General features: G+C 38.6%; 1 protein-coding gene across 6 annotated transcripts in view; it reads left to right on the forward strand.

The window, feature by feature from the left end:
- LOC136866455 (peptidyl-prolyl cis-trans isomerase FKBP4) overlaps nucleotides 1-23,946 on the forward strand; it is a 184,173-nt gene that overhangs the window by 61,967 nt on the left and 98,260 nt on the right. For all 6 annotated transcript variants that reach the window (XM_067143414.2, XM_067143412.2, XM_067143417.2 and 3 more), the window contains exon 5: nucleotides 18,295-18,542. In XM_067143414.2, the coding sequence (XP_066999515.1) occupies nucleotides 18,295-18,542 (248 nt within the window). The remainder of the gene's footprint in view (nucleotides 1-18,294; nucleotides 18,543-23,946) is intronic.

The raw sequence follows: 23,946 nt of genomic DNA on the forward strand, positions 1-23,946 counted from the left end.
CGTTTTAAGGAACGCCACAATATCATGTAGCAGGCAGTGTGCGGAGAAGTAGAATCTGCGAACGCTGGCGATGCTGACAGTTGATGAAAAAGTGTGCATATAATCAGTTCATATGCACCGAACAATATTGTAAATGCCAATGAAACTGCATTTTTTAAATACCGAGCCCAAACTCACTTTTTAAACGTGAGTGTGCCAACTGGAAAATTGTACAAGGGTTGGGGTCATTGTACTGTGTTGCAACGCACATGGAAGTGAAAGATTTTCTTCCCTCGTCATAGTGAAGTTTGATAAGCCACGATGTTTTGAGGACATTGGGTACGTACTTTCCATGCAAGTGCAGGACATCTAAAATGAATACAGTACAGTAATTTAATGACTAAAGGACTTGCACAGGAGAGCCAGCATAGATTTCTTCTCGTCTGTAAATCGTGCTCTTTTTTTTCCCTTGCGTGAGGTTATGTTTGTCAGTGAGTTGTCCAAATGTGTTATTTCAATACTGTAAATGCACCTTGTTGGATACATTGTTAGAACTAGTTTTTTCTATGGTATTTGAAAGGTTTAAACTGTTAATCGAGGTTCATTGCATGTAGTAACAGGTCTTAAGAATATTTCGTGACGCGGCAAGGGTTGGCATATCTGAACTACGAGTTGGCGGTTGATTCGAAATCCCATAATTCGAAGTACGATTTTTGCGTCCCAACGACTTCGACTTAATGAGGTTTTACTGTAGTAATACCCGTCGACTGTTGTTCCATAAAGAAAATTTGAAAACAAAGAGAACACATTTTCGTAATAAATGCGTAATTAACGTGTCCGATAAGTCGTTAACTTGTTAAAAATGAAGATTGACTAAACGATCACATAATTTTAACGCTAAATACTGCAATTAAGTAAGAATGGGATATACCTCGAGATATGGCAAAGTGCATAATTGATTTTTCAGGTCTAGTTCAATTTCATAAAGGCTGTTCACTTTAAATTCTTAGCGAGGAGGTTATCATTTCTCTGCTGGCGCTTGAAGTGTGTTTTCATCATACATATAATACGGTTAAGTTAGGATAGGTGATGCTGTTTGAATAAGGAAACTGAAACGTTTGCCACAACATGCGATCGATCAACTTTGGTACTGTGTAGTTTTCTCACTATGTGCATTTGTGAGCACTCTCGTCGACATTCGAAGATGTTGGTGTCAATTAGTATTACCCATCGACTGCTGTTCTCTAAAGAAAATTCAAAATGAAAGAGGACAACACGTTTTCGTAATAAGTGCGTAAATAACGTGGCCGATAGCAGTTGTTAACTCGTTACAAATAAAGGCTGAAATAAACGATCTCTTAATTTTAATGTTATATACTGAAATTAAGTACTATGTGATACCTCAAGATATGGCAGAGTACATCACTGATTTCAGAGCATAGTTCATATTTTCTCGCGTCTAGTTAAATTTCGGAAAGGCTATTCTCTTTAAATTTTTAAGGAGGAGGATATCATTTCTCTACACGCGTTTCAAATGTGTTTTCATGATACATATATGGTTAGGTGACGCCGGTTGAGGAAGAAATCTGAAATGTTTGCCACAGAAGCCTCTGGAGTGATACCGTATTTCTCTGAATCCAAGATGACATATTTTTCTCCGTACCTTATGCGAAAAATCAAGGATTGTCTTGCATTCGCAGCCTAACAGTAATTTAATAGATACCACTGGCAACTACTGCGGTAATCATGCTGCTTCTTTTCACCCACACATCCGCACGCACACACACACAAAACTTGTTGACAATAAACAACCGCCTCTTTATTATACACATCGCTAGCCACTACAAGCGGTTGTATAGTGCCTTTGTGTAACGTGACTGGATCTCTGGAAATATTGAAGAGAGAATGACATTCTCTTAGCCTCTACGAAAACGTTTGTCAAATCTGCAGAATGGCATCAAAACATGCGAGCCTTGAATTCCTAGAAAGGCCACGGCTACTCATTGGCAGTTATAACGCGTCCACTGCACCTGACACTTAGTAAAATTAAGTTTAATAGATGGCAGGAATATTTTCGTGATGGATAGTCCTATTGTAAAGCTACATGGAACAGGTATTGCTGGCAAATTTTCGACAGGTTCTCATTGATGATATGGTGTCAGTTTTAAGTTAATGGTTATTAAACGCTCGGAAATGTAGAATGATTGTACAGCCGCAAGAAATACGGCATAGGCCTAACTAAAGCCAATATTTGGCATTAGTGTGAAGACAAAGATGTTGTTTGAGTCATCAGTCCATAGACTGATTTGATGCAGCCTTCCATGTCACCCTATCCGGTGCTAACCTTTTCATTTCTACGTAAATATTGCATCCTACATCTGCTCTAATCTGCTTGTCATATTCATACCTTGGTCTACCCCTACGATTCTTACCACGTACACTTCCTTCAAAACCCAACTGAACAAGTCCTGGGTGTCTTCAAGATGTGTCCTATCAATCTATCTCTTCTCGTCACATTTAGCCAAATCGATCTCCTCTCCCCAATTCGATTCAGTATTTCTTCATTCGCGATTCAATCTATCCATCGCACCTTCAGCATTCTTCTGTAACACCACATTTCAAAAGCTTCAATTCTCTTTCTTTCTGAGTTAGTTATCGTCCATGTTTCACTTCCATACAATGCCACGCTCCACACGAAAGTCTTCAGAAAACATCTTTCTAATCCCTATATCAATGTTTGAAGTGAGCAAATTTCTTTTCTTAAGAAAGCCCTTCCTTGCTTGTGCTAATCTGCATTTTATGTCCTTACTTCTGCCATCGTTATTTTACTACCCAAGTAACGATATTCATCTACTTCCTTTAAGACTTCATTTCCTAATTTAATATTTCCTGCATCACCTGCCTTCATTCGACTGCACTCCATTACTTTTGTTTTGGACTTATTTATTTTCATCTTGCACTCTTTACCCAAGACTTCGTCCATACCATTCAGCAACTTCTCGAGATCTTCTCCAGTCTCAGATAAAATAACAATATCATCAGCAAATCTCAAGGTTTTGATTTCCTCTCCTTGGACTGTGATTCCCTTTCCAAATTCCTCTTTGATTTCCTTTACTGCCAGTTCTATGTAAACATTGAAAAGGAGGGGGGACAAACTTCAGCCTTGCCTCACTCCTTTCTGGATTGCTGCTTCTTTTTCAAAACCCTCGATTCTTATCACTGCAGACTGATTTTTATACAGATTGTAGATAATTCTTTGTTCTCGGTATCTGATCCCAATCACCTTCAGAATCTTAAATAGCTTGGTCCAATCAACATTATCGAATGCCTTTTCTAGATCTACAAACGCCATGTATGTGGGCTTGTCCTTTTTGATTCGATCCTCTATGATCAGACGTAAAGTCAAGATTGCTTTACGTATTCCTACATTTCTTCTGAAGCCAAACTGATCTTCTCCCAACTCAGCTTCAACTTGTTTTTCCATCCTTCTGTAAATAATACGTGTTAAAATTTTGCAGGCATGAGGTACTAAACTAATGGTGCGGTAGTTTTCACACCTGTCAGCACCGGCTTTCTTCGGAATAGGTATAGCAACATTCTGCCGAAAATCGGATGGAACTTCTCCTGTCTCATACATCTTACACATTAAATGGAATAACCTTGCCATGTTGGTTTCTCCTAAGGCAGTCAGTAATTCAGAGGGAATGTCATCAATTCCAGGTGCCTTGTTCCTATTTAGGTCACTCACAGCTCTGTCAAACTCTGACCTCAAAATTGGGTCTCCCATTTCATCATCATCATCAAGAGCCTCTTCTTGTTCCAGAGCCAAATTATCTACATCTTCACCTTGATACAACTGTTGGATATGTTCCTGCCATCTTTCTGCTTTGTCCTTTTTCTCCAAAAGTGGCTTTCCATCTGAGCTCTTAATATTCATACACCTAGATTTCCTTTCTCCAAAGGTTTCCTTGTTTTTCCTGTATGCAGCATCTACATTTCCTAGGACCATACAACCTTCGACATCCTTGCAATTCTCCTTCAGCCATTCTTCCTTAGCTACCTTGCATTTTCTATCCACTTGATTCTTGAATCGCCTGTATTGTTTTCTGCCCTCTTCATTTCTAGCATTCTTGTATTTGTGTCGCTCATCAGTCAGGTCTAGTATCTCTTGAGTTATCCACTGATTCTTAGTTGATCTTTTCTTCCTTCCTAACATTTCTTCAGCAGCCCTGCTGACTTCATTTTTCATGACTGGCCACTCTTCCTCTATTGTGTTTCCTTCAGCCTTTTCATTTAGTCCTTGTGCAACATGTTCCTTGAAAGAATCCCTCACACTCTTTTCTTTCAACTTGTCTAGATCCCATCTTTTTGCATTCTTTCCTTTCTTCAATTTCTTCAACTTCAGATGGCATTTCAAGACTTAACAAGTTGTGGGCAGAGTCCACGTCTGCTCCTGGGAAAGTTTTGCAATCCAACACCTAGTTTCTAAATCTCTGCCTAATCATAATGAAGTCTGTTTGATACCTTCCAGTGTCTCCAGGTCTCGTCCACGTATAAAGCCGTCGTTTGTGGTGTTTGAATCAAGTATTGGCAAGGACTAAATTATGATCAGTGCAGAATTCAACCAGCCGACTTCCTCAGATAGCTAAAAAAAAAAAAAAAAAAAAAAATGCATACTGTGCAAAAAATGCATTCAATGGTCCGCACCAAGGACGCTTTAAAGAAGTCGAAGATGAAACTGCGAGGTATGTGCACGAAAAATGCAAGGGTGGCATGGTCATACCGTGGTGCAATAAACTTGTTCGTTGACCTTCAACGTCCGCGATTAGGCCTATACATCGCTAGCCGCTGAAGTTGCCCGAACCCGGCAAGCGAGACGTGCACGTAGCGGTAGCAGGTTATATCTGACACTGAGTAAAAGTAACAGTTTTATAGACAGCAAGAATATTTTCCTGATGGATCGTCATATTGTAGACACACATGGAATAGGTATTACCAGCTAATTTTCAAAAGGTTCTCTTCGCATACATGCCAACTCCCCCGATTTAAGCGGGAGATTCCCTACTTTGATCCTTCCTCCCTCTCTCCTAATCACAGAGACTTATCTCCTGATTTTGAGAACAGTTTTAGTATTCCTGTATTATTTTTTTTATTTTCTTTTTTAAAATCTTGTTCTTAAAGTACCTGGAGGAAATTGATGTTCAGTGGGCTCTGGCTACACAGGTCTATTGAATAAGAATTTCATTTGGTCCGTATTGAACTGAGATTACAATTAAATTAAAAAAATATTGTGGTTCCGCGTATTCAATACAAGAAAACTTATTAAAACAAGGTTACATTATAAGTCAATCACAATTGGGACCAGTTCCGACCTTTAGTCAGGATCATCTTCAACCTGTTGTTAAAAACGTGTAAGGTGAAAATTCACTGGCAAATAAGAAAAGAATGTAGAAAACATAAACATTTTTTTTCACATGACGAAATTTCAATATTGTATAAAAATGATGCACTGGGTAGGCTATTCAAAAGTCTCGAAAATTTTTCAAAAGGTGCAAGGAAAAAAATTCACTAGCAAATAAAAGACTTAGGAAACATAACTTTTCCACGTGACAAAAGTTAAATAGCAAAGGTCTTTTAAATCTTGACGTGGAGATAAATAATGATATCGATGTATTTATTTATTTATTTATTTATTTATTTATTTATTTATTTATTTATTTATTTATTTATTTATTTATTTATTTATTTATTTTTCTGTCTGTATGTTTGTTTATACTGAAGTACTGCATGTATCTAAGATTTAGAACACATGACTCTTCATTGTAACTGTCTTATGCCTATTCATAAATTTCTGAACTAGATTTAGGCTTAAAGCACTGGCCTTGTTAAACTGGTTTTAAGGTAAAAGTATTATGATGCCAATTTTAAGTTAATGGCCATTAAACCCGCAGAAGTAAAAACTGTGCAGCCGCAAAGATATGCGGCATAACGAAAGCCAATGTTCAGATGTCTAAAAATGCGTACTGTACAACAAAGACATTCATACGATTTTACAAAGCACTTTTTGAGCCTGACTTAAATTTTTTGAAGGGAAAAGTGGGTTCGTCTTGGATTCGGAGAAACATGGTACTACATACCTGCCAACTTTCCCGACTTAGGCGGGAGACTCCCGATTTTCAACAGTTTTTCTCGCCTCCTGATTATTCTATTATTTCTCCCGATTTTAGCTTATTATTTTGGTAAACTTCATTTGTTTTCAAATCCTGCCATTTCAGCTCTTTTACGCCAGTGGTCGGAAGTCCTTCGCTCATTGGCCGCTTTCAAACGAAATGTTGTTTATTCATGCGAGAAATGTGTGTGAATGTGCGATGTTTATTGAAACCTATATATCGCGACGTGTATATCGATTGTCAATCTCCCGTTCTCGCTTGCTATGTTCGCATTCGTCTAGTCATTCCATTCCCTTTGGTCAATTCTAGAGACTAGTCGCTAGATATTGAGTCTTTCTTAGTAATTTAGTGACAGATTTTCAATGATAACGACTCAATATAAATAAAATAAAGAGTTTTGTCTGTACATTGCTCAGAATTCAAAAAGAATATTTCCGTACCGGTCGTGACCATACTAACAAGGGGAAATACATGTTTTAATTTTCCGTAATTTCTGTCTGTATGTATGTACGCATGTATGTACGTAGGTGGTTTGAAAAGTTCTCGGAATGTACTAGAATTAAGTATCTTACCTCGGTGGAACTGCTTTTATTTTTCAACATAGTCTCCCTGTAGACTAATGCATTTGATCCAGCGATGTTCCAATGCCTTGATCCCATCTCAAAATTAGATTCCTTCAGGCCTGCAAAATACCTCTCCAATTCGGCTGTCAGTTCTTCCCTTGTAAAAAATGTCTGTCCACCGAGGAAAATTTTCATCTTGGGGAATAGATGAAAGTCTGATGTTGCCAAATCAGGTGAATAAGGTGGATGTGGCAACAATTCGTACCTCGGTTAATGAAGTTTTACCATGGCAATAACACTTGTGTGCGGCGGAGCGTTGTCCTGATGAAAGATGACCTTTTTCCTTGCCAAACCAGGCCTTGTTTTGCGCATCTTTTCCTGTAGTTGGTCTTTGAGGTTTGCATAGTATTGCCCCGTAATTGTTTGGCCAGTAGGAAGATAATCTATCAGCACAATGCCTTTTGCTTCCCAGAAAACTGAGGCCATGACCTTTCCGGCCGAACGCACTGCCTTTGCTTTCTTTGGTGGTGAATCAGCATGTTTCCACTGCTTTGACTGCTGTTTTGTCTCTGGGGTATAGAGTGGACCCGAGTTTCATCTGTAGTCACAAACCAGCACAAAAAATCTTGTTGGTTGCACTCAGAAAACGGGCCAGACTTAGTTCGGACATTTACAATCTGGTGCGTTTATTGTCCAATGTCAAGAGCCATGGCAACCCTCTTGCGGATAATTTTTTCATACCCAATTCTTCGGTTAAAATATAATATACCCATTCAGAAGGCATCCCTATAGCTTCAGCAATCTCCCGCACTTTCAGTCGATGATTCTCCATGACCATTTATTGCACTTTTGCGATAAATTCTGGGGTTGTAACACTTTTTGGGCGTCCACTACGCGGACCATCATCCAAGCTCTCCCGACCAAATTTAAACTCGCTGGTCCACTTGGCAACAGTTGAAAATGAAGGAGCAGAGTCCCCCAGTGTGTTCTGAAAGTCGGCATGAATTTCCTTTGCTTTCATACCTTTGTTTACAAAGTATTTAATCACTGCTCGAATCTCAGTTTTTTCCATTGTCACAAATCACTACGCGGGAACAACAACAAAGAGTTGTCACTACCACACTCCTGCAGCTAGAGCACTGACGCGCCACGTGTTCACTCACAAAGGATGTGTGATTATTGCGCGAGAACCTCGTTGCTCTAGCACTGATATCTAGCGGTGATTCCGAGAACTTTTCAAACCGTCCTCGTATGTATGTACGTACGTACGGTCATCAGGAGAAAATGGATGAAGAGAATTTAATGAAAATTGGTATATATCGTCCGAGAATAAGTCGCTACAATCTAGGCCATAATTAATTTTATTCACGCTGAGTTATATACAGTATATTATTAAATTTCCTATCATTGACGTCTTATACATTTTTACCGTACTGGCTATAATAGAGTTATTGATGGTTATGAATTTCATGTTTTTGGTCCGTATTGAACAATATATAAGTAATAATAATAATAACTTAAATGTTTCCACCTTTTCAATACAATATATTTGGATTTTTTTTTTTTTTTTTTTTTTTTTTTTTTTTGCTAAGTCCATATCAGCGCCGAGGTACGTGAAAATGGGTGAACAGAATTTTATGTAAAGTTGGGGAATGAGGAGCTGCAGTCTATGCTATAAATAATTTTATTCACTCTGTTCGAAATGGTAGCTTAGGGGAAGGTGCCAAAAATTTAATTTTAAATTACTTATCTTGCTGGTCATATTGAAAAGTACTACATAACAAAAGTTATAGAGAACACAATTTCTGATTATTTGTGTCTTATTCAGGTTTACCGTACCGACTGTAATGATATTGGTGGTGATGGTGATTAAATTGTGAAGATTATTATAAAAATGAGAAAAAAAGCCATGAAGGAACAATCGCTTAAGTAACACAAGTGGTTGTCATGAAAGAAAGGAGGACTCACTTGACATTAGATGCTCTAATATCACAGATTCGGAAGAAAACTAAATGTGAAGGCCTCCAATATAGAAAGCTCATAAAATTGATCAACAATAACATTACATTGACCATTGTTTGTGATGCGCTTTGTGTATTCTGCTAGCATTTATCTCTGATAGATGGGATTACTGCTGCGTATCGAGTATAACAGCCTGCCTGAATATTGGCGGGAAGTAGCTGGGGAGTGGGGAGTTAGATCTCTCTTCTTTAGCATGCCATTCTTCTGGTTCATAAATTTTCTGATGCTACTGGTACGTAACACACTGGATCATCATAGTATTCCAGCTATTCGATCCCTACTCTGAGGCAGTGTTTGGAATGAGCAGTGTGCATACTTGTAACATACGCTAGTTATCAGCTGGTTGTTTGGCACGCTTTTTACAGCATGGCATTATTTGAAAGGAGTGGCATCTGCTACACGTACACCAACTTGGAATATCAGAGACCATCTCCAGAGACCCTTTAGGAATAGATGCACACCTTTTGGACTCTATGGTCAGGAACAAAACTATTTTTGAACTGTTAGATCAACACCATAGTACTTTTCGCTAAAAGTGAGAAAATGTGCTGTTTTCATTTTATCGAATATTTCATATGACAGCATTGCTTTTAATCGCGACATTCATACTGGCATCATTGTAATGACCTATGTTGACTTCAGTTGGGAAAACTATAAGGACAGTCTTTCTGAGAATTCCGTAGTGAAGCACAGGTACATCAGTTAGTTATTTTATCCAAATAGCATTGCGCTTCGCATAATCACGTGGCCGCTTGATGCAATACTATATTAATCTATGCATTTGCTGAGTAATGGCATCTAAGTGCATGGCTGATTAACACGTGGAGCATGAGTTCATACTATTTTCAGTAGGCTTATCAGAGACCGATCGTCTCACTCGCATACTTCCTGTGAGGGTATAGAGATGTGTAATTTTTAGCCTTGTAGCCTCGCATAGCAACTGTCGGGCTTTGAGACAATAAGTGTTATAAATATACCATAGGCCTAGTACTGTATTGCGCAAAACATGTAGAATAAGCAGTTTTGACCAATTGTATCTCCTGATTTTTCCTGATTTTCATATCAAAATCTGATATTTTGTTTGGTAAAGTTGGCAGGTATGGTACTATAATTTTTTCAGAAGGAGATTAAATATACACTTTCGTGTAGTATCGGATTTCGAAATATAACAAACAAGTACGCTGTAGTGTGGATAACATCCGCGAAAATGCAAATTAACAAACCGATTGTCATTTCATACAGATTTTAATGTGTATTGGGTGTTTCCGACTTTTATACAAAAATCGGATATAACGACAATCCGTTATAGTGAGTAAATTTTTTGCCGTTATGAATTCTCGCTATAACGGACTTCTACTGTACTTAAAAATAAGGGTCTGACTTTCAACAGCCTCAGTTATGAAAAGAGTGCTTCCAGCACTGTGTATTACATTCGGAAATACAACTTGTAACATACGCTAGTTATCAGCTGGTGGTTTGGCACGCTTTTTACAGCATGGCATTATTTGAAAGGAGTGGCATCTGCTACACGTACACCAACTTGGAATATCAGAGACCATCTCCAGAGACCCTTTAGGAATAGATGCACACCTTTTGGACTCTATGGTCAGGAACAAAACTATTTTTGAAAGGTTCAAAAAGAACGATGCTCTGGATTGCAGTGTGTAGCTGACAAGATGGCAGTGAAGATGTCACTTGGAATGACGACATACTGGTAGCAGGGAAGTTAGTGACGCAAGACGATAATTCAAATTTAAGCAGTGAACCAGTTGACTCGGGTTTACTGTGTGGTAGGCCTACTGCTCAATTGACAGTTACAAACGACTGGCCATTAAGTTATTTTGTGTCAATATTGCATAATATAATACGATACCTTTATCCCTTTTCTCTCCAGGTTTGAGTATGAAGTCAGACGAATCTTCTTAGCAAGTTTTTTCAACCGTATGCCCTTCCTGACGTCAACCTCGTAAGAGGAATTGAGACGAAACCAATGATGTGATACGAGTAACTAAAACTGACTATATTTACTTTATCTGTAGGCCTAAAAGTCGTGTTCACCGTTTGCTTTTTATGTTTAGAAATACTGCCTCAAACGATAATAGACAGTATAACTCAATTACATTAACAAGTTTGTTAAAGAATAGTGTAGAATGTTAACACGTACAATTTATAGTCTAGAAGTCATGTTCACTTCACAAAATTTGAGGTTATCGCAAATTGCACCTCACTTTACCCTTTTTGGTGTAAAAGTGGGGGGGAAAATATCAAGAGGCACCATCGAGGTCCTGAGGTAAAAACACAATTTTTAAATTTTTTTAAAATGTTAAGATATAATTTAAAATTCACTGTTACAACAAAACATTTATAATAAACTGCCGAGTTGTGAACACTATATGGTGTTCGAAGTCCTCGTGTGGTCAAATTATGTTGAGATTCGGGAATGTATAGAACGCCTAAAACTAACAAACGCTGATACCCAGAAAATAACTGCCAAGAATGGCCTGTGCGATACTAAGAATATCTGCCAACAGCTATGAGAACGTGAATTCACCTCCTGGTGTTTACTACCGCACAGCTTTACAAAGAGTATACACCAGCAAACTCTGGGTGCGAGATCATACCGGACTGTCTTGTAACGAGTGGAGAGAGGCTATGAAGATGACTGCTAATGTTTCTGCGGTGCGCTCGGTGCCAGGCAGATCCCTGGACAACAACCTCTGTCGGCATTGCCATGGAGAGAAAGAAACTCTAGGCCTTGTCGTGGGATTCTTCACAGGCCGGGAGCTCCTAAGAAACACGTGGCACCACCAGATCAGATCCTTCATTGCCGAAGAACTGAGAAAGAAGGGATTCGATGTACATGAGGAGGTACACGGACTGGCCATAAATGGTAGTTTGCAGAGAACTGACATAGCCTTATAAAGACAACAGCTCTCAAGGATTCATATTAGATCTCGACTGTCAGGTTCGAGCACCATAGCGGTCAGCCAGAGGAGGTTAATCTAGAAAAGATTAACAAATGCAAACCCACTATCCCTTACTACAAATCTAAATACCACCTTCAGGAAATCGAAATAATAAGGATAATGGTCAAAGCTCGCGGTACCATACGTCGTTACTTCCTCGCCACATGGAAGTGCTTCCAACTCCCAATGAAGCTCATCTTCGAAATCGCGACCCTCGTCTTCTGAGGCTCCATCGAGGTCCTGAGACACCACCTCTACATCTACAGCTCTGAAATGCTGCACTAATTATATTGTTCCTTTATAATTTATAATTTTCTTTTATTAATAGATATGTACAGATAGGAGCCTCCGTGGCTCAGGCGGCAGCGCATCGGCCTCTCACCGCTGGATACCGTGGTTCAAATCCCGGTCACTCCATGTGAGATTTGTGCTGGACAAAGCGGAGGCGGGGCAGGTTTTTCTCCGGGTACTCCGGTTTTCCCTGTCATCTTTCATTCCAGCAACACTCTCCATTCTCATTTCATAGCATCTACCACTCATTAATATAAATCACTTTGGGAGTGGCGACCCCATCGTAATAACAGCCTATATACGATTCATTCATCACATCCCTGACCCGGTCAAAGACTGGAAAACAGGTTGTAGGTTTTCCTTTTCATGTACAGATAATTTGATATGTTTTACCTTGTTCTTAGTGGCAGCCTGTAAGTACAGGACCGAGCTCGATAGCTGCAGTCGCTTAAGTGCGGCCAGTATCCAGTAATCAGGAGATAGTGGGTTCGAGCCCCACTGTCGGCAGCCCTGAAGATGGTTTTCCGTGGTTTCCCATTTTCACACCAGGCAAATGCCGAGGCTGTACCTGTACCGAGGCCTTTCCTATCCCATCGTCGCCATAAGACATATCTGTGTCGGTGCAACGTAAAACAAATAGCAAAAAAAAAAAGTAAATACAGGAGGTCTTTCCAAAATAAAATAAAATAAAATAAAATAAAGATTATGCCTGTAAATTTCTTAACCAAGTCTTGAAGATCATGGAAAACTTTCAGGTACTTAGTTTGAAAATATTGCGTGGAAATTGGCACTGTTGTTTAAATTTTTTCTTGAATCAGATGTATGAAATGTCACGAAATAAAATATTCTCGACAAGTTTTTATGATTAAATTGAAACAAAATGTGAAGATTAAATAATTCTGTCAGATACTGTTTATGAAGCACTATAACACTTTTCCAAGCCTTTAGTCAGGATCATCTTCAACCTGTCATTCAAAGGGTGCAAGGTAAAAATTCACTGGCAAATAACAAGAGAACGTAAGAAACATAAACTTTTTTCACATGACGGAAGTTCTATAGTGTATAAAAAGGATGCACTGGGTATTCAAAAGTCTTGAAAATTGTTTGCCTGTGTATCATCTTTTATACTTATTTGTGATTGGCTGAAATTTCCAGACACAGTGCTCCCTAAAGTGTTTTAGTGCTTCACAAACAGCAGCTGACTTAGCATTAAAATTAAGCGTTGTTTTTTAAAAATATATTTGTTTGTGGCATCGACCCCTGTGGATCTTTTGCCACTACTTGTACCATATGATATGAACCTGCGTGTAATTGGATTTGCGGAAGTGTAGAGTGTTGAATCTGAGGAAAGGAACATTAAGGACAACACGAACACCCAGTCCCCAGGCCGGGGATATTAATCATTTACAATTAAAAGCCCCTGACCTGGCCGGGAATCGAACCCGGGGCCACCAGAAGACACGCGAACGCGTTGCTCACTACACCGTAGGGCCGGACAAAACAGTTAAGTGATACTTCGGTCTTTTCTTTTAATGAACTAACAATTGCTATCGGACACGTTATTTACGTATTTATTTCGAAAACGTTCTCTACCATTTCCATTTTTCTTTACGGAACAGCAGTCGACGGGTATTACTAATTGACTCCAACATCGCCTTCGAACGTCGACGAGAGAGCCTACTAGTGGATATAGCGGGGAAAGGATACCGAAGATGATCAATCGCATGCAATATAATGGCTGGATGCATAAATATCGGTAAGGGAAAAATTCGTGCAATGGCTCGTAATAATGGATGCGTCATTGATAGGGTTCTCGGTGTAACTGAAGAATAATACAGTTTAATACAGGAATTTTGAATGGACAAAAAAAAAATTGACGTTACAATCGGGTACTCGCTATAGCGGACTTGTTTTTGTATAATATACTATTCATTTTATAGATTGTTAGTCTAGTCGGTTTTTAATTAACATATCCCCTCAAAAATTTACTCTCATTTGTTCATAATTCTGAGTTGTACACAGTTAAAGCTTTCCCCCTTGAACTACATATAAACCATTTTCAGCTGTAAATGTTATAGGTAAATGCATTCAGTGGAATCTGTTGAGCATGTTTTTGAAGGGACGAAAATATTGTAAGCGTCATATGCAGGAAAATGTACCACTGCCAAATTCAAAATTTATAGTTCATTGTGTGTAGCCTAGTGATGCAATAAAGAATAGTTTTCATATATTTAATTACACTACATACTGAAATACATACTGAAATACATATCCAGAGTGGATTTGGTTATATTTCCTTTTTTTTTTTTTTTTTTTTTTTTTTTTTTTTTTTTTTTTTTTTTTTTCCCCACAAACTTATTGCATATGGCTGAATCCAACATTGTAAATATAGTGAAACCTGATTAATACATTTTCCTGCTTAGCACGTAAATTTGAAGTCCCAATTCTAATCATCTTAAATGTATATGAAAATACCTTGCTTATTGCGTCATGAATTTTCGCTGTTACCACTTAGTACGATCACATTATTCCTAGCCTTGAAAATGTTATTTGTCATCCCTTGTGAAACAGACGTGATTTCCAACTGTTGTAAGATCCATTGCCACAGTTGTGTGATTATGGAAAATTCCTTAAATTCCTGAACTTCACGGGGTAAGTTGCACATTCGGAGAGCAAACTGTTAGCCTTGGGAATGTTCAGTTTTGCTTGCTGGTTAGCAGCAAGATTGCTGAATGACACGGTGTGTCTATTTGTGCTTCTATTTCACATTCCATTCAGAGGTTAGAAATTTACTTTGTGTTGAGCGGTACGGTGAAGTGTAGCGAATGTTTGTCACGTAATACAGTAGCCTATATCAGGATTAGGGACATCCATATCACACCACAAATTTTCGCTATTACTGCTGAAATAAATGTGAACTAAACAACCAAAGTATGGAAGACTTCCCTTCGGGCTTCGCAGAGGGAAGCAGTGATATTATGTCGTCTTCGGATTGGCCATGGTATCGTGACTCGTTCACATCTTTTGAAAGGAGAACCGCCTCTGATGTGTACCTGTGGCGACCATCTTACTGTGGTACACATCTTTACGGAGTGTATGGACCTGGTCGATCTTCGCTGTAGTCTTAACCTCCCGGGTACCATCTCCCTTATCTTGCGAGATGACGAGCAGTCAGCAGACCTCGTCATCCGCTTTATGAGGGATAGTGATCTGTTTTACCATATGTAATGATGTCCTTTGTGCTTGTGTTTCGTGTCGATTGCGCTTTCATCCTATTAACTGCATTTTAGTTTGTGTTGCGTATTTTAATGTGTTATTTTCACGTCTAATGTAATGTATGTATATATCTCTGTCCTAGCAGGCAATGCCTTATTTCTTTCTCTCGTGTATTTTCTCTTTATTTTTATTACAAAATAAGGCATTGCGAATTAGATCCACTGATTGTTTTAATCTCATCATTTTGCATCACAATTCTTTTTAACTCTTAGTCAGTGGATACGTTTTAAAATTTGAACTGCCATATGTCATATCGTCCATCTCGTTCCGTTAGGGGCCAATGACCTTCGATGTTAGGCCCCTTTAAACAACAAGCACCATCATCATAGTAACTATAGGTTAAAACATTGTGGTACTAGTTTTGACTTTTCTTGGAAGTCATATTCAGTCATAAACCCTGAAAGTTGACATGACAGTGGCACATTTAATACCATGCATTTGAAGCACTAGGCCATAAAATAACTTCCAATAATTTTTATTTGACGTATAAGTCTTTTTGCTCATGGCTGTACAATTGGAATTCAGGAAAAGTTCAACCTATTCATCACTATGTCGTATAAGATGTTTACAACATGTTATTTATTAGTTTAAAGTACTGGTTTCGACGCATTGTAGCGTCATCTTCAGCGTGAAGTTACAAGATGGGCAGGATACATAACATATTACTTTGTGCAATATACATGCAATGCAAAGTACAAATGGTTACAATTTTACATTTATGACTAAATACAAAGGGCACTAGGAAAGTTTTGCAATGTGTGTGAACGCTTTAGACTATTTCAAAATAATTTCCACTTCTCCATACGTCAGAACCAGTCACTGAACCAACTCTGCCACTTTTCTTCGGTTACATTTTCACACTCTTGATCCCATGCTGACAGGAGTTCCTCGTCGGATGCAAAACGCTACCCTTTCTTCTTCACTTGAAGAGTGCGAAGTCACATGGGACAAGATCAGGACTGTATGGAGGGTGATCAAGCACAGTCAACCCTGATCTGGCAAGAAAATCCATTGTTACATTAGCACGATGTGTTGGAGCATTGTCGTGATGCAAGAGCCAAGTGTTGAGTCTTGACCTTGGATGGAACTGCTTGAGAGCCTGGATGACCTGAGGCAGACAAGTCTCAATGTACCGCTTCACAGTAACTGTCCTTTCTGTTTCTAAACAACCTGAGTCAGGATGCCCCATTTAGTGAAGAATACTGCAATCATCCTTTCCTTCAATGACCTCGACATTCGCACAGTCACAGGAGTACCCTCATCTTCAAACAGCCACACCTTGCTTGTTCTGGGATTTTGTTGGGACATCGTAAAAATAAAGCCAAGTCTCGTCACCTGTAACGATGCTATTGACGTTGCGCGAAGTCCCATTTTCAAACTGTTTTAGCATTTTTCGGCACCATTTCACTCGATGTGCCCTTTGTTCCTCTGAAAGTGAATGGGGCACCCAAAGGGAAAAAGCTTTCTAAGGGGCTGATGACCTTCGATGTTAGTCCTTTCTAACATGGAGAGGTCGTGTAGAATTGAATGAATAGCTGGTGCGGTGATGTGAAGGGTCTTTTCTACCTGCCGATATGTCATCCGCCTCTCTTGTTGCAACATTTTCCTCACAGCTTCAATGTTTTTCTCAGTCACTGATTTAGACGGTCGCCTAGAACGAGGATCGTCTTCAACCCCAAAATTTCCCATCTGGAACTCTTTGTACCAGAGGAAAATTGTTGTCCTATGTGGACAGTCTTTCCCCAGCACAGGAATCATTTCCTCCAAGCACTGGTCAACAGTTAATCCACAAGCAAAATTCTAGCAGATAATTGCGCAATATTCATCTTTCGACCACACTGACATCTTAACTTTCTTTCAATCCCAGTGCTTGGTAAAAACTGGTGTGAAGGTCGCTCCTTGCTGTGTTCTAGACCGGTTTTAACCCCTCTTTTCATCCCTCACCATAACAGGGGTGCCCAGTCAACCATTTTTACGTATTGCAAAATTTTCCTAGTGCCCTTTGTAAACAATGGATAAAATATGACGGAGTGATGTAACACATTCCAGGCGTTATAGTCTAGTATGGTACATTGGTGTTGTATAATAAAAGTTGGTGAATGAGAGTAAAAATCTTGATGTATATGATGATGAAATAAAATTAATGTCCACACTTCTATTAATACCAATGAAGATATAAGTCAAGGTCCAATATAATGTATAGTTGGCAAGGCCATCTGATATTTGTTTTTAGCTGGTACACCTTAAGTTGGGTGGTTGAACGAGGTTGAATTTAATTTAAACTTGTAGTTTTTATGACTGGGTGCCCTTCCTGACGTCAACCTCGTCAAAGGGCTAATGAGTCAGTTACTAATGATTAAGTAAAATAATTTGTGATGGATTCAAATAACGGCTATGGCATAACTTACCTCAGTGTGGGGACCAATTTTTCTTCTGCTGGAAAATGCTTGTTAGTCCTGTGTCGATTCCTGTTATATCTTATTTTATATACCCAAGCAATTTCTACATGCGACAACAACTGAAAAATTTACCGTAGCCTGTAGTTAGTTCGTTAACCAATGTACAATATAATCTTCTAGTCAGTCGGGAGGCATAGGATGTTTTCACATTTTCCTAATCTTCGGCTTTTCATTTTGATTAGAAGAACAAGGAGAAGTTCATCATAGGACACCATTCTCTCTCTCTGGTAACTATTACCCGGACGTGAATTGAGCAATTATTCACAAGTTGTGCCAATGATCGCCCGGTACTTAAATCCTGTGGCAACTAGTTGCACCACTAGTCGCCCTCGGCTAATAGCGGCCTACATATGAATTACATAATGTGCATTGTTTTATAGGAAAACAGCAGGAAACATTTTTTGTGAAATTAACATTTAAACAAGTAGAGTATTATCCGATTTTAATGAAATGGACTTTATTCACATCAATTTTAGGTAGACGAATGTGATATCTAAAATTAAGATTAGATAAGTAAAGAATGTAATTATTGATATGGTAAACCATAATTGTTCTCTTTTCTTTTCAGTTCATTTGACGGGGAAGTACAGTGGAAATGTATTTGAAGAGCGAGAAGTTACCTTTCCATTAGGGGAAGGTAGTGAATATGGAGTATGTGAAGGCCTTGAAAGAGCGCTTGAGAAGTTCAAAAAAGGAGAGAAGTCTCGAATTCTGATAAAGTCTAAGTATGCCTTTAAGGACAAAGGGAATCCTGAACTCAATATACCACCCAATGCAGATATAGAATACATAGTAAAAATGATTAGCTTTGAGAAGGTAGTTTGGTTTTCTATTCTTTTCTGTGTAGTGTCACTCAAATAAAAAAGGAGTGCATAGAATTGGAAGTCCTTCACAGGGACACTTTTCTCAGAAACAAACTTCAATATAACATTTGTTGTGGGTATCCACTGGGTTTGTATCTAAATGGGTGGTGACCTGAATGCAAGGAACATAAGATACCATGTACTCCTTCTTTTCCTGAGTGACTGTATATAAATATAGGGTTCTCTTGGGGAGAGGGGGGGGGGTCATCTGTGCATATTAAAAATGTTAAAATGTATTGCATGCTAAAAAATTAAAATGTACAGGGGAATATGCATACATTAAAAAATTTCAGCCTTTTCACCCCCCCCCCTTTTTTTTTTTTTTTTTTTCTTCATAGAAGGTTGACTACCATCTCTATCTATGAGATGAGGATTATATAGTATTTAAGATATTTTTTTGCTAGGGTCAATTTGCACTATTGCTTTTACAATTCTTGGTTGTTCTAATACTCATGTAGTAATATTCTTCTACATTCTTTAAGCATTTCCTAATGTGTTATTTTCTTTATCATTTGACTTCATTCGACTGTTACTTTTGTTTTAGATTTATTTTCATCTTGTACTTTCTTTTTCCAAGACTATGTTCATAACCATTCAGCAATTTCTCCAGATCTTTTTTCAGATTCAAATAAAATAACTATACAGAGAGAATCACCTCAGACTTGCACCCCAAATATTTCTGAAAGTGAAGGTGCTATTGATCTGCTGTTTTTACAGAAATTAAATGTAATCAAGAGCTCATAATTGTAGCCCATACACATATTTTAATAATTACTACATTATATTACATATCTTTATTTCCAACCATAGTACAACACCATCGGTAACTGGTAATAAAGAGATGAGCAACTACTATCCCCCTAAATCTGTAGCTAACTATCTACTACATCTACTCTGTAGCATCCCACACATGCATCGATAGCCAGCACCACATGTCAGATGCTAGCTCTAAAACTATCTAAAATAACTACTTTACTACCTTGTTCTAACTAAGTCTGGCTGGTCGCGGTACCCCCCTAGTAAGGAAACCTGCCATCCAACCCGCAGACGCCACCACCAGCCCTGCCTCGTGAGACCATATACCGAACCTTAAAGACCCTTGCTGAAATCACTTATCCACCATTCTTTATGTAACAGGCCGCATGTGGCGGATAGCCGGTCCAACACGCGGCCCATCACGCTCTTATCTCCTGTCTAGCCAGATCTCCTTACATGGCTCATCTTCCTTTCACGTTGGCAGCGAACTTCCGTCCACTCCTCCCCCTCCACGTGCAGACGTACTAATCAACACTTCCTTGGGATGGGTTAGACCCACCCCTCTCTCTCACCTCTTACATCATGCACTCTGCCATTTCGCTTATTCGCAGCTGATCCTATTCACACTGCACACACATAAATAATCCATTCTTCTACTGTACATAATCTACCACTCCAGACATAACAGTTCATCATTCCAAACTCTCCCTTATCACTATACCTTAATCCTCTTGCTACTTATTCTTATGGCGACGATGGGATAGGAAAGGCCTAGGAGTTGCAAGGAAGCGACCATGGCCTTAATTAAGGTACGGCCCCAGCATTTGCCTGGTGTGAAAATGGGAAACCGTGGAAAACCATCTTCAGGGCTGCCGACAGTGGGATTCAAACCCACTATCTCCCGGATGCAAGCTTACAATCGCGCGCCCCTAACCGCACGCTCAACTTGCCTGGTAGTTTATTCTTGCAAACTCTTTGTTCACTACTTCTCACAATTCTTCCCACACTGCCTACCTCTCCATTACACTATACCTTAATCCTCTTACTCCTTATTCACTATCTTCTACATAAACGTACACAGCAGTCATACAAACAGTTCCTTATTCACACCACTACTCTGTTCATTCTTCCTTATGACATTTTCAATCATCTATAATTTCTCATACTCTCCTCTTAATACATAAACTTTATATATACAACCTGCTTATAGCTACTTCCCTACTCAATCTATTACATACCTGCCAACGTTTATGGTTTATCCATAAAATTTACAGAAATTGCTGCATTTTATGGTTTTACGGATGGACGGTGTCATTTTACGACTTCGCAGACAAAAATTTGAAACTTTAACATTCGCAAATCGCTCTATTTCCATACAGTCGATTGTTAGCGTGGGTTGAAGCATGCTCGGTCTTGGTCGAAGGCAAGTCCACGATAGTGGATAACTCTTTCTTTGATATGGTTGGTATTTTTAACCGTGTGATGTTTGTGTCATTATTGGAATTGATTTTAAAGTCGGGATAACAGTTCTTCTGTGTGAATCTTAGGTGTCAACAGGCTCTGCTCCGCAAATTCTTTGTTCTGTTCTGTTCCGTTCCATTCGCTTGGAGCTTTTTAACCTATATTCTTTGACCGCGTGATTGTTGTTCTTTGTTGGCCTTTTAAGGTTATGACATATTTTAATGAAGTGTTTTTGTGTTATAACTTTGTGCTTTGCAGTTTCATATATTCGTTGGACTATTTACACTTGTTCCAGTGACTGGGTATACCACTATTAGCGAAGCCCGTTAAATTATAAAGAGAAGAAGAAAAATTACATTCGTTCCACTTATGTACCATGTGCATATTCTTTGTTCATGAGGTTGGCGTCGTGTTCATTTAATGGTTTAAGACTTTGTGTGCTTTGCCATGCTTTAATGCGGTGTTTGACTGCCTTGAGTGTTTGTTATAATTTTATGTGACGTTCAGTGATCCAGGTTCCTTTCGATGTTTCAATGGAGGTAGACATTTTTTCTCGGACATTTTCATACGCTATATTCCTATTGTAGATTATCGTGAATAAATCCAATAAGGAACAGTAATTCCAGACATTTAAAGAATCATATTCTGTTGATTCTCCGTGCATACTAAAATCAAGAAAGGGAGAAAAATTTGCCTTTTGCACAGTATGAGGTTGTGATATTAATATTGCACATTATGGAAGAAACGATTTAAGTAATCATATGTAGTGCGTTAAACACGTAAGTTAACGTTAAATCGAAGGAAGATGACAAGAAAATCAACACTTTTTTTGCGAAATCTGGAAACGACAGTGGTGTAATTAGGACAGAGTGTCTGTTTGCTTCCTTTTTGGTGGAACACAATGTGCCTTTAAGTGCAGCTGATCATGCTGGTGCTTTATTTAAGATGATGTTTCCCACAATAGAAGTTGCAAAGAAATACAGTTGTGGTCGCACGAAGATGACGTGCATTGTAAATAAAATGGCAAAAATGCATCATCTGAAGTTAAGTGCCTTAAGAACGGACGATTTTCTTTGGCAATGGATGGAAGCAATGATACGAATGCCAAGTTGTATCCTATTGTTGTTACATTTTACAATATCCCGTGGGAGAAAGTAGTGAACACTGTGCTATCCATACCAGTGTTAGACGGGGGCTCAGCAGGGCAAAACATAAGTAACCTGATGTTATCACAGCTGAATTCTCATAACATACCAATTGAAAACTGTGTGGCTTTCTGCTCCGACGGTGCTCCTGTTATGATAGGACATAAAATTGGGGTTTCAGCAGTTCTGAAGGAAATTCAACCAGGTATTGCCGTCATAGGTTGCATTTGCCACCTGCTTAATCTAGCAGCTGAAAAAGGTGCTGGAAGATTACCACTTAAAGTGGACGAGATTCTTGTTGATATATTGTATTTCTTAGAGAAGAGTGTCGAAAGGAAAGAACGCCTTCAGAAATTGCAGAACTTGCACAATAAAGAGGCGACGAAAACTCTGAAGCATGTATGTACTAGGTGGTTATCTGTAGGCAGATGTTTGGATAGGCTACTGGACCAGCGGGATCCGCTTCTTTCTTTCTTCAAGGCGGAAGTAATATTATGTACCCAAAACATTTCCACAAGCTTGACTTCTTTCAGAATACCTAGAGTTTAACAAATTGGATCCAACCAAAGAGTATCAGAAGAAGAGAATTCTTGATTCTGCTACTACACATGCCCCTAAAAGAATAGCCTATTCTTCCAGATGTGACAAACCCATCCTAAAAAGCAAGACTTCTGCTACATCACGGGAGGGAAAATTGTTTATGTTCCTGTCCTCAAACTTAAACAAGGCCTTTTGCACTTTACTTCATGTGACTATTCCTGTATTTGACAAATTCAATGTTGCCCTTCAGACTTCTTCCCCACAAGTTCACTTTTTATTAGAACTTCTAATGGATTTGCTAAAGCAGTTGTTCACCAAGTTTAAGCCCAAAATTGTCAAAAACCCCTCATTGCTTGAAGTTGAGTACAACTTGATTCATAATCAAAGAATTGATGAGGTGTTAGTTATTGCCATTCAGACTTTGAACACAATGAATGAACTCCAGGATACAGATAAACCCTTTTCTTTTCGTCAGTGAAACTACTTTTGTACTGCCTGTGACTACATCATCAACAAGTTTCCACTCAAGGATGATGTGTTAAAGCATGTTCAAGTTGCTAGGTTAGACAAAATTGAAGGTGCACAGTTTTCTTCTATTTGTTTTTTCTTTGAAAAGTTTCCCATCATGTTATGCAAGGAAGAGAATTAAACTACAGATGAGGTGGTGAATGAGCTTCAGAGGCAGTTCACAGCTCTTCAGGTAGATGACACTTTGGTTGAAAATCAAGATGTGCGAGTGATTCCAGTTGGGCACAAATATCAAGAATTCGTATAGCCGATAGACTTCTTAAGTATAACCAAATTTCTAGGGTAATGCTCTCTATTCTCATCATACCCCATAGCAGTGCAGAATGTGAACATGTTTTCAGCCTTATGAAGAAAAATAGAACAGAGTTCAGATCATCCATATCCTATGAATCTCTGGAGTCTATTTCTCTTTTGAAGACCAGGAGTTCTGGTCTCTGTTATGACAAAATATTTTCTCAAGACTGTTTGCAGGAAGCTAAAAAGGCCACAACTATGACTTTAAAGTCAAACTAGCGTGTGATTTGCAGTGTGTATTATATTATTTCTTACCTGTGTTACGTTAAACAAGTTTTATTGTGTAAAGTCTTTTTCAATTATCACATATCTGCTAAATCAAGGAAGTCCTGTTGGTATGCTCAAAACTAATATTCACCATGCCTGCTGCTCTTTAACATGGATTTCTTCTTGATTGTTATTTTCATCTACAAATCATTGGCCTATGATGTAAGTAGATTTGATGTCATTGAAATATCCTGTTTAAAGCATGAATTATTTTATTTTGTAGCCCAGAAGTACTATTATTTTCGTCAAGCCGGGGTATAATACCTATGGGAATCAACATCTATATTATCAAGCCGGGGTATGTCGAAAATCCTTAGATTTTTTGTCGTGCGTGAGTTTTACTGAGCCCTTTTCAAAAGTTGGCAG

Source organism: Anabrus simplex, chromosome 3, assembly GCF_040414725.1.
Source record: "Anabrus simplex isolate iqAnaSimp1 chromosome 3, ASM4041472v1, whole genome shotgun sequence".
NCBI lineage: Eukaryota > Metazoa > Arthropoda > Insecta > Orthoptera > Tettigoniidae > Anabrus > Anabrus simplex.